At 54.0% G+C, this 16,188-nt stretch overlaps 1 protein-coding gene across 2 annotated transcripts in view; it reads left to right on the top strand.

Moving 5' to 3' along the window:
- Positions 1 to 16,188, top strand: part of MARK4 (microtubule affinity regulating kinase 4) — a 28,182-nt gene extending 11,994 nt beyond the window's left edge. Inside the window, exons 9-18 of one of the 2 annotated variants that reach the window (XM_004767610.3) lie at positions 2,174 to 2,293; positions 2,747 to 2,846; positions 4,151 to 4,260; positions 4,367 to 4,526; positions 7,499 to 7,716; positions 9,713 to 9,816; positions 12,093 to 12,371; positions 12,529 to 12,608; positions 13,500 to 13,544; positions 14,827 to 15,041. In XM_004767610.3, coding sequence (XP_004767667.1) covers positions 2,174 to 2,293; positions 2,747 to 2,846; positions 4,151 to 4,260; positions 4,367 to 4,526; positions 7,499 to 7,716; positions 9,713 to 9,816; positions 12,093 to 12,371; positions 12,529 to 12,608; positions 13,500 to 13,544; positions 14,827 to 14,891 — 1,281 coding nt within the window. In that variant the 3' untranslated portion in view covers positions 14,892 to 15,041. Of the gene's footprint in view, positions 1 to 2,173; positions 2,294 to 2,746; positions 2,847 to 4,150; positions 4,261 to 4,366; positions 4,527 to 7,498; positions 7,717 to 9,712; positions 9,817 to 12,092; positions 12,372 to 12,528; positions 12,609 to 13,499; positions 13,545 to 14,826 lie in introns of both variants that reach the window. The other variant, XM_004767609.3, reaches the window with a different exon arrangement.

Raw genomic sequence — 16,188 nt, 5'->3', positions numbered from 1 at the left:
CCAGAAGCATGGCCGGTGCTCGTTGTGGGGAAGGAGCTGCCTCCGGGGAGACGGCCTGGCGGGCGTGAGGGCACACTGGCCCTGTTGGTCTTTCTGGGTGCGTTGTTACTGATGGAATGGTTGGGGCTTAGTCGCCACGTCCCTCTGTCCCTGAAGGGGACACACAGCAGGTCATCTCCCGAGACGGGGTTTCCTTTCTGTCCGCAGCCACGCTCGGGGCGGACTGTGGTGGTTCAGTCCTGGCTGCGCTCAGATGCCCCCAGCCGCCCGGAGAGTGTCCTTGTAGCTCTTTCTCTCCCGCGCCAGTGTCTTTGTTCAGGCTCCCGCGTTTTCCAAGGTTGACTGGCGTCTTAAAAGTCCCTTTTCATCTCGAGCACTTCCTCTGTCTTTCGTGGCCTGGCTTTGTGGAGCTTTGTGGCGCTCAGGCCACTTGTGCCACAGGGTCCCCCCCTTGGTTTGGGGTGAGCGGTGTTTCCTCGCGATGGAGTTCCAGGGGTGCGAGCAGGAGCGCTCAGGAGGTCAAGAAAGTCGCTGCCGAGGACAGTCCACAAGAGCAGGGGGACCTGAGTGGTGAGGAGGAGGGAGCCCCTTCCCCACAAAGGCCTCAGCCGAGCTGCTGACCCCTCTGAGCCTCGGGCTCCCGCTCTGTTCTGCATTTTTTAAGGAAACCGGCCCTAGAGCAGCGATTCAAGGGCTTGCTGAGGTCAGGTGTGCAAAGCACACACAAGTACAGGATAACAACCCCAAGCAGGAAGCCAAGAGACTGTTTCCGAAGGCTAGGCCAGCGTCTCAGCTGCCCCAGGCCCTTGTCACCTCCTGCTGTCCTGGTTTCCCCTGAAACCTTTCAGGGTGAAGGAGGCAGCTGGGGGCAGATCCCCACTCTGTCACTTCATTGTGAAGTGACCTGGGACATAGCCCCTTTTCTGAACCTGTTTCCCCTCTTTCCCCACCTGTAAGATGGGGATGTTAAGGGACTTAGGGCCCAACTGAGTGCCTGAGGCCCGGCCCTGGGACCCGGCATCTGGCCCGTATGATAGACTCTCGGGAACCGCACCAGCGGTGGGTGATGGTGTTGACAGCCCCGTGGCTGCTTCTTGCCAGCTTGTGAGGGGGGCGGTGTGGTGCCGAGTGGTGACGCGGCGCAGGCTCCGGAGCCGGACCGCCTTGCCGTGTTCTGGCCACACGCTCCTTGCGCAAGTGACTTACCTCTCTAGGCCTCAGTTTCCCTTGTCTGAAAAGGGGGCATCATAGCTCTGCTTCACGGCTTTGTTGTGAGCACAGAGGTACCTTGCAAAAAGCACTTAGAACACTGCCCCGCCCCCGGGGTAAGTGCTCTGCTCTGAAAGTGATACTCATTATTATTAAATATTCACGACCCTTCGGGGTTGTGCTGATGTGCAGACCCAGGAGGCTCCCAGGCTCTGGCCTCTTCCAGCCCTTCAAGGAGAATCCCCGGGAAGGGAGCTCCCAGGCCACTCCCCAGGCCCCAGCACAGAGTTCCACTCAGAGACCCTCTCCCCCAGACCACCTGCCCACCTCCGTTTCCTGGGGATGGAGGGGCTCTCCCTGGTCTGTGATGGCATGGGGCATGGAATTTATTTCCTGTCTTGGCAGGGCCCCTCCTAAAAGACCCTTTACCTAAAAAAGGTCTGCATGTAGATCAGTTCTCATTCTTTGAGACCGCCTGGGTCTCATAGTTCTTTGGAAAGACAGGAGTGCCTAGGAGAAGGGGGATCCGAGTGGGGGGAAGCTGGTAGGCAGGATTCCCCTCGCCCCCCGTCTTCCTCCTTCATAAACCTCATATTGAAGTAGCATTTACTCTGGGCCACACATACGCTGGGCATTTTACTTAAAATCACTCACACCCTGGCCTGCCAAGTGGGCGCTGGGAGCCCTGGGTCCAGAGAAGGAAACTGAACCCCCGGATGCTGACTGGTGTCGGTCCTCGCTTGTAGAATTCGCTCTCTCTGAGATTTCCTCGGAATCAAGTTGTATCCAGGGCTCCCATTCTACAGAAGGGGCAATTGCGGTCAGGAGAGAGGGGTGGGGTTTTGCTACCTGCTGCTTCGGTGAGGGATGGGGAGGAAGATGTGTGTGCCCGCGCGCATGCGTGTGGCGGCTGCGCAGGTGGGGTGGACCCCTCCCCCAGTAAACCCGTCCCTGCCCTCCCCAGGAGCTGCGGGAGCGAGTCCTCAGAGGGAAGTACCGGGTCCCTTTCTACATGTCAACAGACTGTGAGAGCATCCTGCGGAGATTTTTGGTGCTGAACCCAGCTAAACGCTGTACTCTTGAGGTAAGCCTCAGCCCCCCGCCCCTCCCATTTCAGCCTTCGTGCCCTCCCTTTCCCTCTCCTGTGTCTGGCGTCTTAAGATCACGGTTGGGAGGGGGAGGGGAGCCAGGCAGCCCGGGAAAAGGCTCTGGGGCCTGTCTCAATGCCACCCCCAAACAGCTTCGCCCACTCCCCGCCATGCCAGTAATTAGCTAATGAGCTCCTAGGCTGATTATAGGGTGCCGGGGACCCAGATGATGCGGAGGAGGGAGGTGACATCGGGAGGCTCCGGCAGGCGTGCTGGGGGTGCGGGTGAGGAGGCGCTAGTTGTCATCAAGCCGTTGATTCTGGGGCATTAGGTGTTGGAGGTGGGGGGCAAGGTACGTGGCCCTACGTGAAGGTGGGAAACTGTATTTTCCCCCAGTTTCTTCTGACATCTGTCTACCCCCCTTCCTGTCCTGCCCCCAATTCCTGCAGCAAATCATGAAAGACAAATGGATCAACATTGGCTATGAGGGTGAGGAGTTGAAGCCATACACGGAGCCCGAGGAGGACTTCGGGGACACCAAACGAATCGGTGAGGGTCAGGGAGAGCAGGTGCCCTAGCTCCTCCGAGCGATGGGCCCGGGAGCCAGGGGTCAGAGCTTCCTAGCTCCTGTCCCTCTGGTCCGCAGATGAGAGAAGTTTGCAAGGCGATTAGGGAGAGTGGAGAAGTCTAGGTTCCCCTCCCTGTGCTGCCACTGGGCAAGTGTCTTTTCCTCTCGGTACTTCTATTTCCTCATCTGTAAAACGGGACGATCACAGAACCTATCATAGGGTTGTTGTGAATATATGAAATGAGTTACTCTATGTACAGTACTTAGTTTTGACTGTTAAGACACAAAAAGAAATTACAGATCACATCTAGAAGTGTTTGGGCACAAATCAGCGTTAACCCGCATGTTTCCTGGGAAACCCCCCATGTGGGCATGTGCCTCCCCCACCAACCCTTTGGTCCCATACCCTCCATCCTGGAGCCCTTGAACTCTTGATCCCTAAGCATTAGCCCTGAAGGAGTCCCTTAGGAGTTATCAAGTAACCCTCAAGGCCACCATCAGACTTGGCTGCATTAATCAGTACTTTTGTGGTTGTACGAAGAGAAGACCCAGGCCCTTCTAGCTTAAGCCAATAAGAATAATAATAGGCTGAACCATTTGAAACTGCCATTTTTATAGGTCAAAAATTGTTAATGTCAGCAGTTTTATATGGTTATCACCTTATCGTCATAACTAAAAAGGCTAGGGTGTGTGGGCCTTCAGGCACGGCTGGATTCAGGTGCTCCGAGTTAGTTGTTGGGAATCTTAGTGGTGGCTTCTTTCCCAGGCAGCTCTGGCCATGGGAGCAAGCTGGCAACAGTATATAGTAGCGTCCTGGACACCCCATCAAGAAGAGGAGCCACTTTCCTAAATGTTCCAATAGAAGCTCTAGGTTGGAGCCCATTGGCTACCCCTGAGCCAATTGGTTTGGCCTTGGGGATAGAATGCTTTGATTGGCCAGAGCCAGGTCATATGCCCACCAATCAACGTGATTTTGGGTCTGGAGCGTTCTGAATGGCCAGACCTGGGTCATCTGCCTATCCTGAGCCAATCAGTGTGGCCTTGGGAATGGAAGACTCTGGTCAGACCTGGATTGTGTATCTGCCCTTGGGGCTTGGCGCAAGCAGGAGTCAGCCAGGTGATCTGAGCACGAAAGGAGTGTTCTTCCAAGGAAATGTTCTGCTGGTGGCAGAAAGGGGAACGGATACTGAACAGGCCAAAGAACCAGCGTTGCTGTGTGATACAGAAACGAGTGGAAGGGAAGGGTCTGGGGAGATTGAACCTCCTCTCCATCCCCCTCTCCCAGAGGTGATGGTGGGTATGGGATACACGCGGGAAGAAATCAAAGAGGCCTTGACCAGCCAGAAGTACAACGAAGTGACCGCCACCTACCTCCTGCTGGGCAGGAAGACTGAGGTCAGAAGGCGCCAGGGGCATTTGGGATGCGCGATGCCCGGGGTGGAGGGACTTCTGGGGCAGAGGGAACAGAGGCTGAGGCTCCTCATTTGTCATCCTCCTGCAGGAGGGTGGGGACCGGGGCACCCCGGGGCTGGCCCTGGCACGGGTGCGGGCGCCCAGCGACACCACCAATGGAATGAGCTCCAGCAAAGGCACCAGCCACAGCAAAGGACAACGGAGTGCCTCCTCCACTTACCACCGCCAGCGCAGGCATAGCGACTTCTGTGAGTGTGGTCCCGCACCCTTATGCGCCATCCCAGGCGCCAAGGCTTCCGAACTTCAGATCAGGGTTGTCTGGCCGACAGTCTACAAAAACCTTTGCTCAAGCCAACTGTAGAGAAGGGAGGACTTTTGTATAAAGATGCAGGGACTTTATAGGGAACTTGGAGGTGGGAACACACAGCCAGGATCAGAAAGGGATTAGAAACCGAAAAAGAATCCAGAGTAGATGCTCTCTGTTTCTCGCTTCCTCTCTGTTCCTCTGGCTTTTCCTTTCTCTCTTACGTATCTCACCTTCCCTTTTTCCCAATCTTTCCCCTTCTGTCTCCAATTTAGAGAGCAGCCCAATGATAGCTGGAATCCCTTTGGACACCTGTCAGGAATAGAGCTCTCATGTCAGGGTTCACTTGGCTTTAAGCCATCATTATCAGGACAGAGGAGGACACATTGCACAAAACAGCTGCTGAGAGCCTGCCCTCTGGCTCTCCTCTGTACTGAAAATTTGAAAGACCCTTCCTAGTGGAAAGGGGCTGGGCAGATACCTTCCTGAACCCCACATTCTGTAACTGAAAGATACCACCCACAAAAGATAGAGCTGACCATCACCACCACAGATTAGGTGTAGAAACTTCCAAGAAGTCTCTTACCCACACGCTCCTCAAATACGAATCTTCCCAACTATTCCTTTTTTTTTTTTTTTTTTTTTAGGATTTTACTTATTTTTGTGAGCAAGAGTGTGTGCACACACTAGCAGGGGATAAGCATCAGGCAGAGGGAGAAGCAGGCTTCCCCCTGAGCAGGGAGCCCGATTTGGGACTTGATCCCAGAACCCTGGAATCAGGACCTGAACTGAAGGCAGATGCTTAGCAACTGAGCCACCCAGGCGACCCCTCCCAACTATTCTATAAGCAGCTCCATGGAGATATAATTCACATAGCATACAATTCACCTGTTCAAAGTGGATGATTCAGTGGTGTTGGTCTGGTCACAAGTGTCGCCATCACCACCGTCCACTCTAGCACATTTTCATCGCCCCAGGAAGAAACTCCATAAGCCCCAACTTGCCATTGACCTCCGGACCCCCATCCACCATCCCCAGCACCTGGGCAACCACCAGTCCATTCTCTGTCTCTACAGATGCCCCTATCCTGGACATTTTGTGCAAGAGGAATTAGGCAATATGTGGCCTTTTGTGTCCAGATTTTTTCACTTGGGATAACGTTTTCAGCTACATTTTAGCGCAGACAAGCAACTCCTCCCTTTCAATGGCCTGGTCATATTCGTGGATCTACCACACTCTGTTTTTCCATTCGTCAGCTGATGACCATTGCACTGTTTTCGCTGTTTGGTGCTTGTGAATAACACTGCTGTGAACGTTTGCGTACCGAGCTCCGCGTGGATCACCCGTGTCCAGTCCCCAGCTGTCCTCGGAGGTGGCCACTGAGACCAGTTTGGGAGAAATTTTGTTCATATATAGAGTTAATCCCTGAACAAGGCAGGGGTTAGGGTACCAACCCCCTGTGCAGTCAAAAATGCACGTGTAACTTCCAACTCCCCCCAAATGTAACTCTAAGCTTGCTGCTGACTGAGAGCCTCTCTGATAATGTAGTCCATCAACACACACTGTGTCGATGTGTTATATGCTGTATTCTTACCATAAAGCAAGCCACAAAACAGAAAATGTCCTTCAGAGAATCGGAGGGAAGTGACCTCTGCAGTCCTGTACAGTATTTATCAAAAAACATCCACATAGAAGTGGCCCCATGGAGTTCAAAGCCATGTTTTCAAGGGTGGGGTGTATTTAATGATAGATACAAAAAAGAGATAAGAAGAAAAGAAACAGGGGTGCTTGCATGGCTCAGTTGTTTGAGCGTCAGATCCTTGATTTCTGTTCCAGTCAGCTCAGACCATCAGATCGAGCCTTGCTTTGGACTCCACGCCCAGCGGGGAGTCTGCTTGAAGAGTCTGTCTCCCTCTGCCCCTCTCCTCCCTAAAAAGAGTTTAAAAAAAAAAAGAGAGAAAGAGAGACATAAACATATATAAATGCAATACTAACATAATCACATACCATAAAGGTAACATTCTCTTTTAAGAAATTTAAGGGGAAAAATGATAGCCTTTAAGTTGTTCATATATAAGCAAGTAAATAGAGATAAATAAAATCTAGATTTCCTCTTATACAAAGGACAGCTCACCTTAGACCTCAGGCCCTACCTTTTCTGCTCTGTAGTCCATCTTGAAGATCTCTGTGTCTTGATACATAAGCAGTTTCCTCCTCGTAGCTGCAGATGATTCCATTGTACAGAAATAGCTTGACTTCATCTGGCCATTCCCTTTTAAGGGGCACTTAGGCTGCTCCCGGTCTTTTGTACTTAACCAAAAATTTTGATGTGGGGCACCTGCCTGGCTTGGACGGTTAAGTGTCTGACTTTGGCTCAGGTTACAATTGTGGGGTCCTGGGATCAAGCCCCGTGTTGGGCTCCATGCTCAGTGTGAAGTCTGTTTGTCCCTCTCGCTCTGTCCCTCCCCCTGCTCGTTTTCTCTCTCAAGTAAATAAAATTTTTTAAAATAATAGTGACACAGGGCGCCTGGGTGGCTTAGTCAATTAAGTGTCTGCCTTTGGCTCGGGTCATGGTCTCAGGGTCCTAGGATCAAGCCCCATGTTGGGCTCCCTGCTCAGCGGGCAGTCTGCTTCTCCCTCTCTCTGGCCCTCCCCGCCAACACATGCTTTCTCTCTCTCTCATAAATCAAATCTTAGGGAAAAAATAGCGCTGCAGTGAATAACCTACAGGGGCATCAGGTCATTTCCATGGGGCTGGGGGTCAGATGTGCATCTATCATTGGGACAGATGGAGTCAGCATGGCCCACGCAGAGCTTGTAACCTGTGTGAGGAATTCTGAGGTTCCAAGGATCTCCCAGAGTGCTTTCTGGCCTTTCGAGGTGAAGCAAGCTCTAACTGTCCCCTCCCTCCACCAGGTGGCCCATCCCCCGCACCCCTGCACCCCAAACGCAGCCCAACCAGCACTGGGGAGACGGAGCTGAAGGAGGAGCGCCTGCCAGGCCGGAAGGCGAGCTGCAGTGCTGCTGGAAGCGGGAGCCGGGGGCTGCCTCCCTCCAGCCCCATGGTCAGCAGCGCCCACAACCCCAACAAGGCAGAGATCCCAGAGCGGCGGAAGGACAGCACGAGCACCCCTGTGAGTGGCCAGGGCTCGGGGTGTGACTGCCGGGTTCACACTTTTTGGACCCTGCTGTTCCCCAGACCACCACACAGGACTCCTTGTTCTGTCTGTTCGTTCCTTCATCCCATAGACCGTTGAGTGCTCTCTCTCTCTCTCTGATCGAGCTTATGCTGGATACTAGCATATAAATTAGCCTTCGGCATCAGAAAGAAGCACTTCAGGTAGGCAGGATTTTGTACAGGGAAGGAGGGTCTTACAAAGTTGTAGGAAGGGCTGGAGGGGCAGGCAGGGGATTAGACCCACTGGAAAGACACATCACACTGCAGAACTGACCCACTGAGGAGGCTGCCACTGCTGGGGCATGGTTGAATTCCAGAACACATGGTCATGACCTTAATTCAGGACTCAGAAACTTTGTTCTCTACCAGAAGGGCCCCTCGATGCCAGGAATTCTAAAAACAGGCACTGGGGCTCTGCTGAGGCAATGACCCTCATCTCATGACCTTGCCCATGTAAGCAGAAGTCACAGGGGACAGGAAAGCCACTGCTGCCCCATTGCCACCTTCCAGATCTTCCCAAATGCAAAGATTGGCAGAACCCATTCAACCGCAGATCCTGAGCTGCAGAGGATTTTGGGGAATGTAGTACTTGGCTCTCCTCCCATAGCTCCTTAAGAGGAGGTTTTAAGACCAGAACTTTCAATTGTATTGGTGAGCTGTGTGGCCTTGAGCAAGCAACTTCACCTCTCTGAGCCTCAGTATTCCATCCCATGAAATGAGCTCATCGGAGGTCTTGGATTGTTGTGAGGCTCTTGTAATATCTTGGACGTATACTAACCTCCCACAGCGTCCAGCTCAGTTAACAGTCAATATATAAAGGCTGTGGTGGTTGTTAGGCAAAAACACACCTGAAAAGATAGAAAAAGAACAGCAAATTAGCGCCCCCCCCCAACAAAGTAGAAGGAAGGAAATAATAGAAGTCGAGAAAGGAACAAGCAGAAGTACACTAGAGAAAACCAACAAAGCTACAGTCCAGTTCTTGAAAAGATTAATACAGTCATTGAACCCCAGGAATTACTAGTAATCAGAGATGAAAAGGAATACTCTGTCCGAACATAAAAAGACAGTAAGAAGGCATTAGGAGCCAAAGTTACTTTGGCCCAAATTAGGAGATAAAGGTGACATCTTAGATGAAATGGACAGTTGTCTTTCAAAACACAAATAACCAACCTTGCTGGAGAAGAAACAGAAAATCTGAACAGTCTTAGGTTCTTGTCCAAGACCTGGAATCCATAACTGAAAACTTTCGCAGAAAGAAAATTCTAGGCTCCAAGGGGTGAAATTCTGCCAGACACTGAAAGGAGAAATAACATCAACCTTACAGAAACTTCCAGAGAATAGAAAACGAGGGTTCACTTCCCAGCACATTTGGAGAGGCGGCACAGTCCCGACGGGCACTCCCTGATCCTAGGGGGGGTTGCAGTCCAGGGCAGGGTGGGGATGGGTTAAGGGGACAGATATTGACGATACAAAGTGATTGAGGCAGCCCTGGGGGCCCCAAGGAGGCACCTAATGTAGGCGGCTGTATTAGGAGCCGACAGCTGAAAGATACGTAGGTGTGAGTCGAGGGGAAAGGTGGGAGGACTATCCAAGCAGGTGGGGCAGCCGTGCAAAGGCCGGGAGGAGACACCAAGTGTGCCATGAGTAAATACGCTACGGAAAGCCTCACATAGCTGACTTGTACCCAGAGAAGGCAGAGCCAGGAGAGGAGTGGGCAAGGCTGCCCCCTGGGCTCCACCCTGACCCTCTCGCCCTCAGCGCCCCATCTCAGCTCCGTGACCCTTAGCCTGAGTTGCCAGGATGGCTTGGTAACGTTTCCTTTCTCCCAGAGTAAACCATCGCTTGCTCAGTCTTGGCCTCTCGATTGTAATGAGGGAGACCAGAGAGGATAAGTGGGGGGTTAAGGGGTGTCCCTCCGCCTCCTCACTCCCTCCTGGCCATGTCTCCCACAGAACAACCTCCCTCCCAGCATGATGACCCGCAGAAACACCTACGTTTGCACAGAACGCCCTGGGGCTGAGCGCCCATCCCTGTTGCCAAATGGCAAAGAGAACAGGTATGGTGAGGGGCCAGGAGCGGGGGGGGGGGGGGGGGGGGGGGGGGGGGGGCTAACCATTGTGGGAAACGGGTGCCGTGGGGACTGGGGAGTGTGTGTGCCCTTCCCTTGTCAGAATCTACCCGTGTCCTCTCCCCTACCCCGCCCGACCCCCCTGAAAATCTTCCCCTCTTAATTAATTAGTCATCAGTCCCAGGAAAGCAGTCTGCCCTGTTCTCTCCGCCTACGAGACTTGGGAAACTGAGTTGATTTTTTTTTTTTTTTGAATGATCAATTTTTAGAACTTGAGAGAAACCCCAGAATGTCACAGCTTCAACATCCTCTTGTTGGCTGGTTTTCAAACTAGTTTTCCTGAGTCTGCTCGGTCTCTCTCAGCTGGCATGTGAGGGAAACCAGTGCAGACTGGCTGGAGCATAAAAAGGGAATGAATTAGGGGCGCCTGGCTGGTTCAGGGGGTAGAGCATGTGGCTCTTGGTCTCAGGGTCGTGAGTTCAAGCCCCATGTTGGGCGTGGAGCCTACTTAAAAAAACAGGGTGGGGGGTGGGAATTAGTTCACATCACCGTTCAAGTCCAGGAGTGAGGAGTGGGGCCAGCTTCAGGATAATGACATTCCTTCCCACTAGGACTCCAGGGCCCGACATCAAGGTGCCCTCTGGGGAACACCCAACAAACGCGTGTTACAGGGTATGGAGTGGTTGAGAGCAGTGATTCTGTGGCTCCTGAGTTCTAAGTGTAAACCTTGCCTTTGCACTCTGCTAGCAGGATGACCTTGAGTGAGTCTTGGAGCCTCTGTTTCCTCCTCTGTAAGATGGGGCTGATGTTCTCTGCCTCTAGGATCCGTTAGAGGGATCCGGTGGAGATCAAGTGCGTCCTGTGCCTGGCACAGGGTCTGTGACATCGAAGTCAATTGATAAGTGAGCACTTATCTTGTGGTCATTAAATAAAAAGAATAGTGAATATTCATCAAGCAGGAACTGTGTGCCAGGCCTTGGTGTGTATTTGCTGGTTGAATGCCCCTAACGACTCTCTGAGGTAGAGCCCAGTATCTCCATTTACAGCTGAGGAAATGAGGTTCAGAGATGTTAAGTAACTCGCCCAAGGCCACACAGCTGGTAAGTCAAAGAGCAAAGATTCCTGACTGACTCCAGTTTGTGTATTTGTAAACACTATAGTGCATAGCCTTCCAGCTTTGGTCGAGAGATGGGGCAGCAGTTAGATTGTAGACTCAACTGGTGTAATGAGGAGACCTCAAGGGATGGTGGCTTAAATGAGAAGGAGGTTTAGTCCTCTCTGATAGAGCCATCCAGAGGTAGGCAGGCAGGGTCCTCCAAAGACCCAGATTGTTCCTGCCAAACTCAGCCCGAGGCTCCAGCTCTGGGACTGAGGCCCCTGCACCAGCTGCTACCGTTTCTAACCAGCAAGAAGGATGGAAAGAGTGGAGCGCAAGCTGCATGCTTTTTAGAGCCCTGACCCAGAAATGGGACAAAGTACTTCTGTTTGTATCCCATTGGCTGGAGAGTAGTCACATGACCATCCCTAACTGCAAGGGAGCTGGGAAATGTAGTCTCTGGCTGGGTGGCCATATGCAAGGCTCATATTCTTAGGAAGTTTGGTTACTGAAAGTAAAACAAGGAGGACGGATTCCAAGGGAGAGGTAGTGGCATCTGCCACAGTCAGGGTTCCCTCTTTGAGATCCAGGCTGGTCCTGGGGTCCTTGGAAGGATAGAAAGTGTAGGTCTGGCCCCTCCTATCAGGACTGGAAGGGCCTAGAGGAGGGTCCTGGGATGCTGAAACCACCACAGTCAACACAACATCTTGAGACATCTCACCTGTCAAAAAATTATCATAGTGAGTTTAAGTGCCTTTGATGTTCACACCTATTCCTATCCCGAGTTCGAGTAATGAAAGTTCAGATAGAGCATTTGCAAAGTTGATTTGGTTCGTGAGGTTTGGATGCCAAATGGCAAGCGATTCATCAAAAAATGTATCTGAACCTATTCAACTGCTGAGTTTGGAGAGGAGAGGATTCATTTAGAGTGGGTAAAGTTTAAAGAAAGGACAGTTTGAAGGAGGGATGACTTAGGAAGAAAGAAGAGTCAGTAAAATAGCTAGGGTTGTATAGTACACAGCCTGCCCAACTGTGCATGGCAGCCCTGTCTCTGAGCTCTAAGTTTTTTAATGTTTCTCATCTCAGGACAGGTTAGTGAAGAATCAGAAAGACTGGGGCCTTGACCTGCCTTGAGGCCCCGCTCTGACTTATCCCTTTCTGCCCACAGCTCGGGTACCCCACGGGTGCCCCCCGCCTCTCCCTCTAGTCACAGCCTGGCTCCCCCATCAGGGGAGCGGAGCCGCCTGGCACGTGGTTCCACCATCCGTAGCACCTTCCACGGTGGTCAGGTCCGGGACCGGAGGGCAGGGGGAGGGGGAGGCGGGGGTGTGCAGAACGGACCCCCTGCCTCTCCTACCCTGGCCCACGAGGCCACACCCCTGCCTACTGGGCGGCCCCGCCCTACCACCAACCTCTTCACCAAGCTGACCTCCAAACTGACCCGAAGGTGAGCCCTATGGGACCTGGGGGTGGGGGGGTGCGGTGGGGGGCAATGGGGCCTAACCTGTCTTCTACTCTGCTCCGCCTCCTGTACCCCTACTCCTCCTCCTCTTCTTTCTCCTCCTCCTCCTCCGTCACCCTTCACCTCCCTCCTCACACTACAGGGTTACCCTCGATCCCTCTAAACGGCAGAACTCTAACCGCTGCGTTTCGGGCGCCTCTCTGCCCCAGGGATCCAAGATCAGTAAGTCCCGTCCACCCTCCGCTGTCCCTGCCTCTGCCTCCCTGTCTGCATGTCTGACCCGTGCGTACAGGGGTGGGGGAGGGGGACTGTGTGTGTGCGGGAGGAGGACTGGTTGTGGGGTCTGGCTGTTCATTTTACTCATTTAATGAACATGGCCTCTGGAGCCAGACTCTTAAGGTTCAGACCCCAGCTCTGCTGAGTGACTTTGAGCAAGTCACTCAACCTTGCTTTCCTCTCCTGTAAGGTGGGGTTAGACATAACAGTGCCTTCCTCCTAGGGTTGTCGTGTGGACTGAACAAGGTGATATATGGACTGAGCATAGAATGCCTGGAAATCCTTGGAAAATGATTTATGTTTATTCACTGAGCGCCTGTTGTGTGCCTGGCCCTATCTTAGACCCTGGAGTAGAGTGAACAGAATGTCTAAAATCCCAGCCCAGGCAGAGTCGACATTCTCCTCGGAGATCCAGACAGTAAATGAGTACTGAGAAGAAAACTAGAGCAGGGAAGAGAAGTGCAGTTTTAAATGGAGCAGGCCTCACTAAGGAGGTGCCGTTTGAGCAAAGGCTGAAGGAGGGGTGCGTGTGTGTGTGTCCATGTCCTTCTCTCTGTAGGTGTGTGTCTCTGCCCAACCCCTTTCTCTTCCGACTTCCAAATTCTTCAGTATCTTTCCTCCGACCTGCACTAACCATTTCGAAAGGGACGCCCCTTCTGGGCATGGAGAGGGAGTTCAGATTCTGACTCCCAGCCCTCCCCAGCTCAGCTCCAGCCAGCAGGAAGGGACCGGGACCTGGGCTGAGGCAGGGGCTGCCCAGAGTCCTGGAAGCGGTGGGTTGGGGGAGGGGGCACCCTATGTGCAGATTAGACACTCTGCCCCCCTCTCCCCTTTTAGGGTCACAGACGAACCTGAGAGAATCGGGGGACCTGAGGTCACAAGGTGAGTGCCTGTGCCTACGTCCTGGGCCGCTACATTGGCCCCCTCCCTTCTGAGCCTCAGACCCTACTTGTGTCCGCACCTCCCCTATCCACCACTCCCATACCTTTAGATGGGACCTCAGCCTTGTCCTCCAGGCCAGCTTCCTGAACTCTCCCTCGGACCCTCTTTTCCCTGTCCGTGCCTTTTATGCCCCGACTCTGGACAGCTTCCTCTCATTTCCATCCCCACCCATGCACACTGTCCCTTGACCATCCTTACGTCCAGCCGCTTCCATGTATGACCAGCTCCTGCTGTCATACCTCCTTCCCCCCTCATCCAACGAGGCACAACGGCTGCAGCAGCTTGGGCATTACCTGTACAGCCCCACATGGTAAATAGTTTAGGCTTTGAGGGCCAGGTAATCTCTGTCATGCCTGTTCGGCTCTGCCCTTGTTGCACAAAACAGCCACAGTCAATACAAAAACTAATGGGCATGGCGGGGTTCCAGTAACACTTATTGACAAAAGCATGCAGCCCTGTACCTTGCCTGCCCTGCTTCGGTTTGATACAATCCATGTGTAAAAACCCCCCATGCAAATAAAGGACCTCCCCACCAGTCCCAAAGGTCCCAGGACTGACTCTCATTGGCTGGAACTGAGTCATTTGGCTATCCCTGAACCAATGCCTGTGGCCAGATGGGTGGAGTACTCTGATTGGTGGGACCTGGTCATATGCTCCTCTTGAACCAATCACAGGAGGCAGGGGGGTGGAACGCTCTCATTGGCCAGAACTGAGCCACGTGCCCAGCTTGGCGGTGAGAGGCCCGGGTGCCCGCGGGTAAACCAGGAAGACTATGTGTGCGATGGTTCTCAAGAGGCCTGCCCTTGGTGCTTTAGGCAGGACGTTTCTTTGTTGTATGGGGCCTTTTACACGTGGCAGAACATGTATCCTCCCTGAACCTAATAAATGTCAGCGGCGCCCCATCCCAAGACATTGAGATACTCAAAGAGCACCCAGCAATGTCCAGATAGCCTTTGGGAGGAGGTGATGGACGGAGGTTGCCCGCATCGCTTCCACTCGCATCCCGGAATTTAGAGACAAGGCGGCGCCTGGCTGCGGCGGAGGCTGGGTAGTATAGTCTCCAGCTGGGCAGCCACCCACACAGCCGAACCTCTGTCACCGTCCCTGGGCTGAGAGAGGGTGGCGGGCTGTGAGGGACGGCCAGGAGTCTGTCCCCAGTGGGAACAGTGGGTGGCCTCCCGCTCCTGTGCCGTGTCTGACCGCTGATGTCTTCCCGCCCCAGTTGCCATCTACCTTGGGATCAAACGGAAACCGCCCCCCGGCTACTCCGATTCCCCTGGAGTGTGAAGCTGACCAGCTCACGCCCGCCTGAGGCCCTGATGGCAGCTCTGCGCCAGGCCACCGCGGCCGCCCGCTGCCGCTGCCGCCAGCCACAGCCGTTCCTGCTGGCCTGCCTGCACGGGGGTGCGGGCGGGCCCGAGCCCCTGTCCCACTTCGAAGTGGAGGTCTGCCAGCTGCCCCGGCCCGGCCTGCGGGGAGTTCTCTTCCGCCGCGTGGCGGGCACCGCCCTGGCCTTCCGCACCCTCGTCACCCGCATCTCCAACGACCTCGAGCTCTGAGCCGCCACGGCCCGGGTCCCCTCCTCATCTTCTCCCTCGTCCCCTTCACCTCCACAGCACGGAGAGGGGTCAGGGAGGGGCGTCTCCCTCTGTCATCACCTCGTTCCCGCGAATTCGACGTGGGGACAGAGACTGTCCCTCATGCTGTTCTCCCGGGGCCACTGGGCATGAGAGAAGAGTGAGGGGGCTGAGCGAGGGTAGCTGGCCCCTTCCTGGAGCCTCCAGCCGGCCCTGTCCGCCCTCACCGTGCCAGGGGGGCACCCCAGGAGACTTTGGGAGCAGGGCAGGGGGAGAAAGGGAAACTGAGGAAACTCTTCCATCCCTGCCCCACCCCCACCCCAGAGCTCAAGAATTAGGCCTTGGGCGGGGGCAGGAAGAGTTGCTGAGCCTAAAGACTGGAGAATGGGGGCTGGGAGTGGGAGTCAGAGAGGCAGATCCCTTCCCCTCCCCTCCCCTCATGCTCGAACCCCACCCCCTCCTTCCCGCCCCAGGCTGGCGCGGGGCACTTTGTACAAATCCTTGTAAATACCCCCACACCCTCCCCTCTGCAGAGATCTCTCGAGGAGCTGCCGCTGTCACCTCCGGTTTTTAAGTTATTACACCCCCCTCCTCTTGTCAGCCCCCTCACCTGCAGCCTGTCGCCCAATAAATTTAGGAGAGTCCCCCTCCCCCACGCTGACCCCGGGCTTTTCCTTCCCTGCCCTCACCTGCGAGTCAGAGGAGGAGGAGATGGTGTGTGACTTTTGGGCCAGTGGTTCCTCCTTTCTGAGCCTCGGTTTTCTCAGCTGCAGAATGGGTGTAGTGGGGGTGTGAGGGTCAAGGATGACGGCGGCGGAGGGCAGGACAGAACTCGGCCTCATCCAGGAGGCCCCCAGTTCCTATATCGGTGCCCCATTCATCCACTCACGTGCCCACCCACATGTTATACCAGACTCTAAGCCACTTCTTACTCCAGTAGTACATTTATTCAATAAACAGTCATTGACCTGTGCCTACTCTGTGCCAGGCCCAGTGCTGGACACGGA

The sequence above is a fragment of the Mustela putorius genome, unplaced genomic scaffold (genome assembly GCF_011764305.1).
Source record: "Mustela putorius furo isolate JIRA1106 unplaced genomic scaffold, ASM1176430v1.1 tig00000196_pilon_pilon_pilon, whole genome shotgun sequence".
NCBI lineage: Eukaryota > Metazoa > Chordata > Mammalia > Carnivora > Mustelidae > Mustela > Mustela putorius.
The sequence above is the reverse complement of the archived record's forward strand: the minus strand, read 5'-3'. Positions and strand labels throughout refer to the sequence as shown.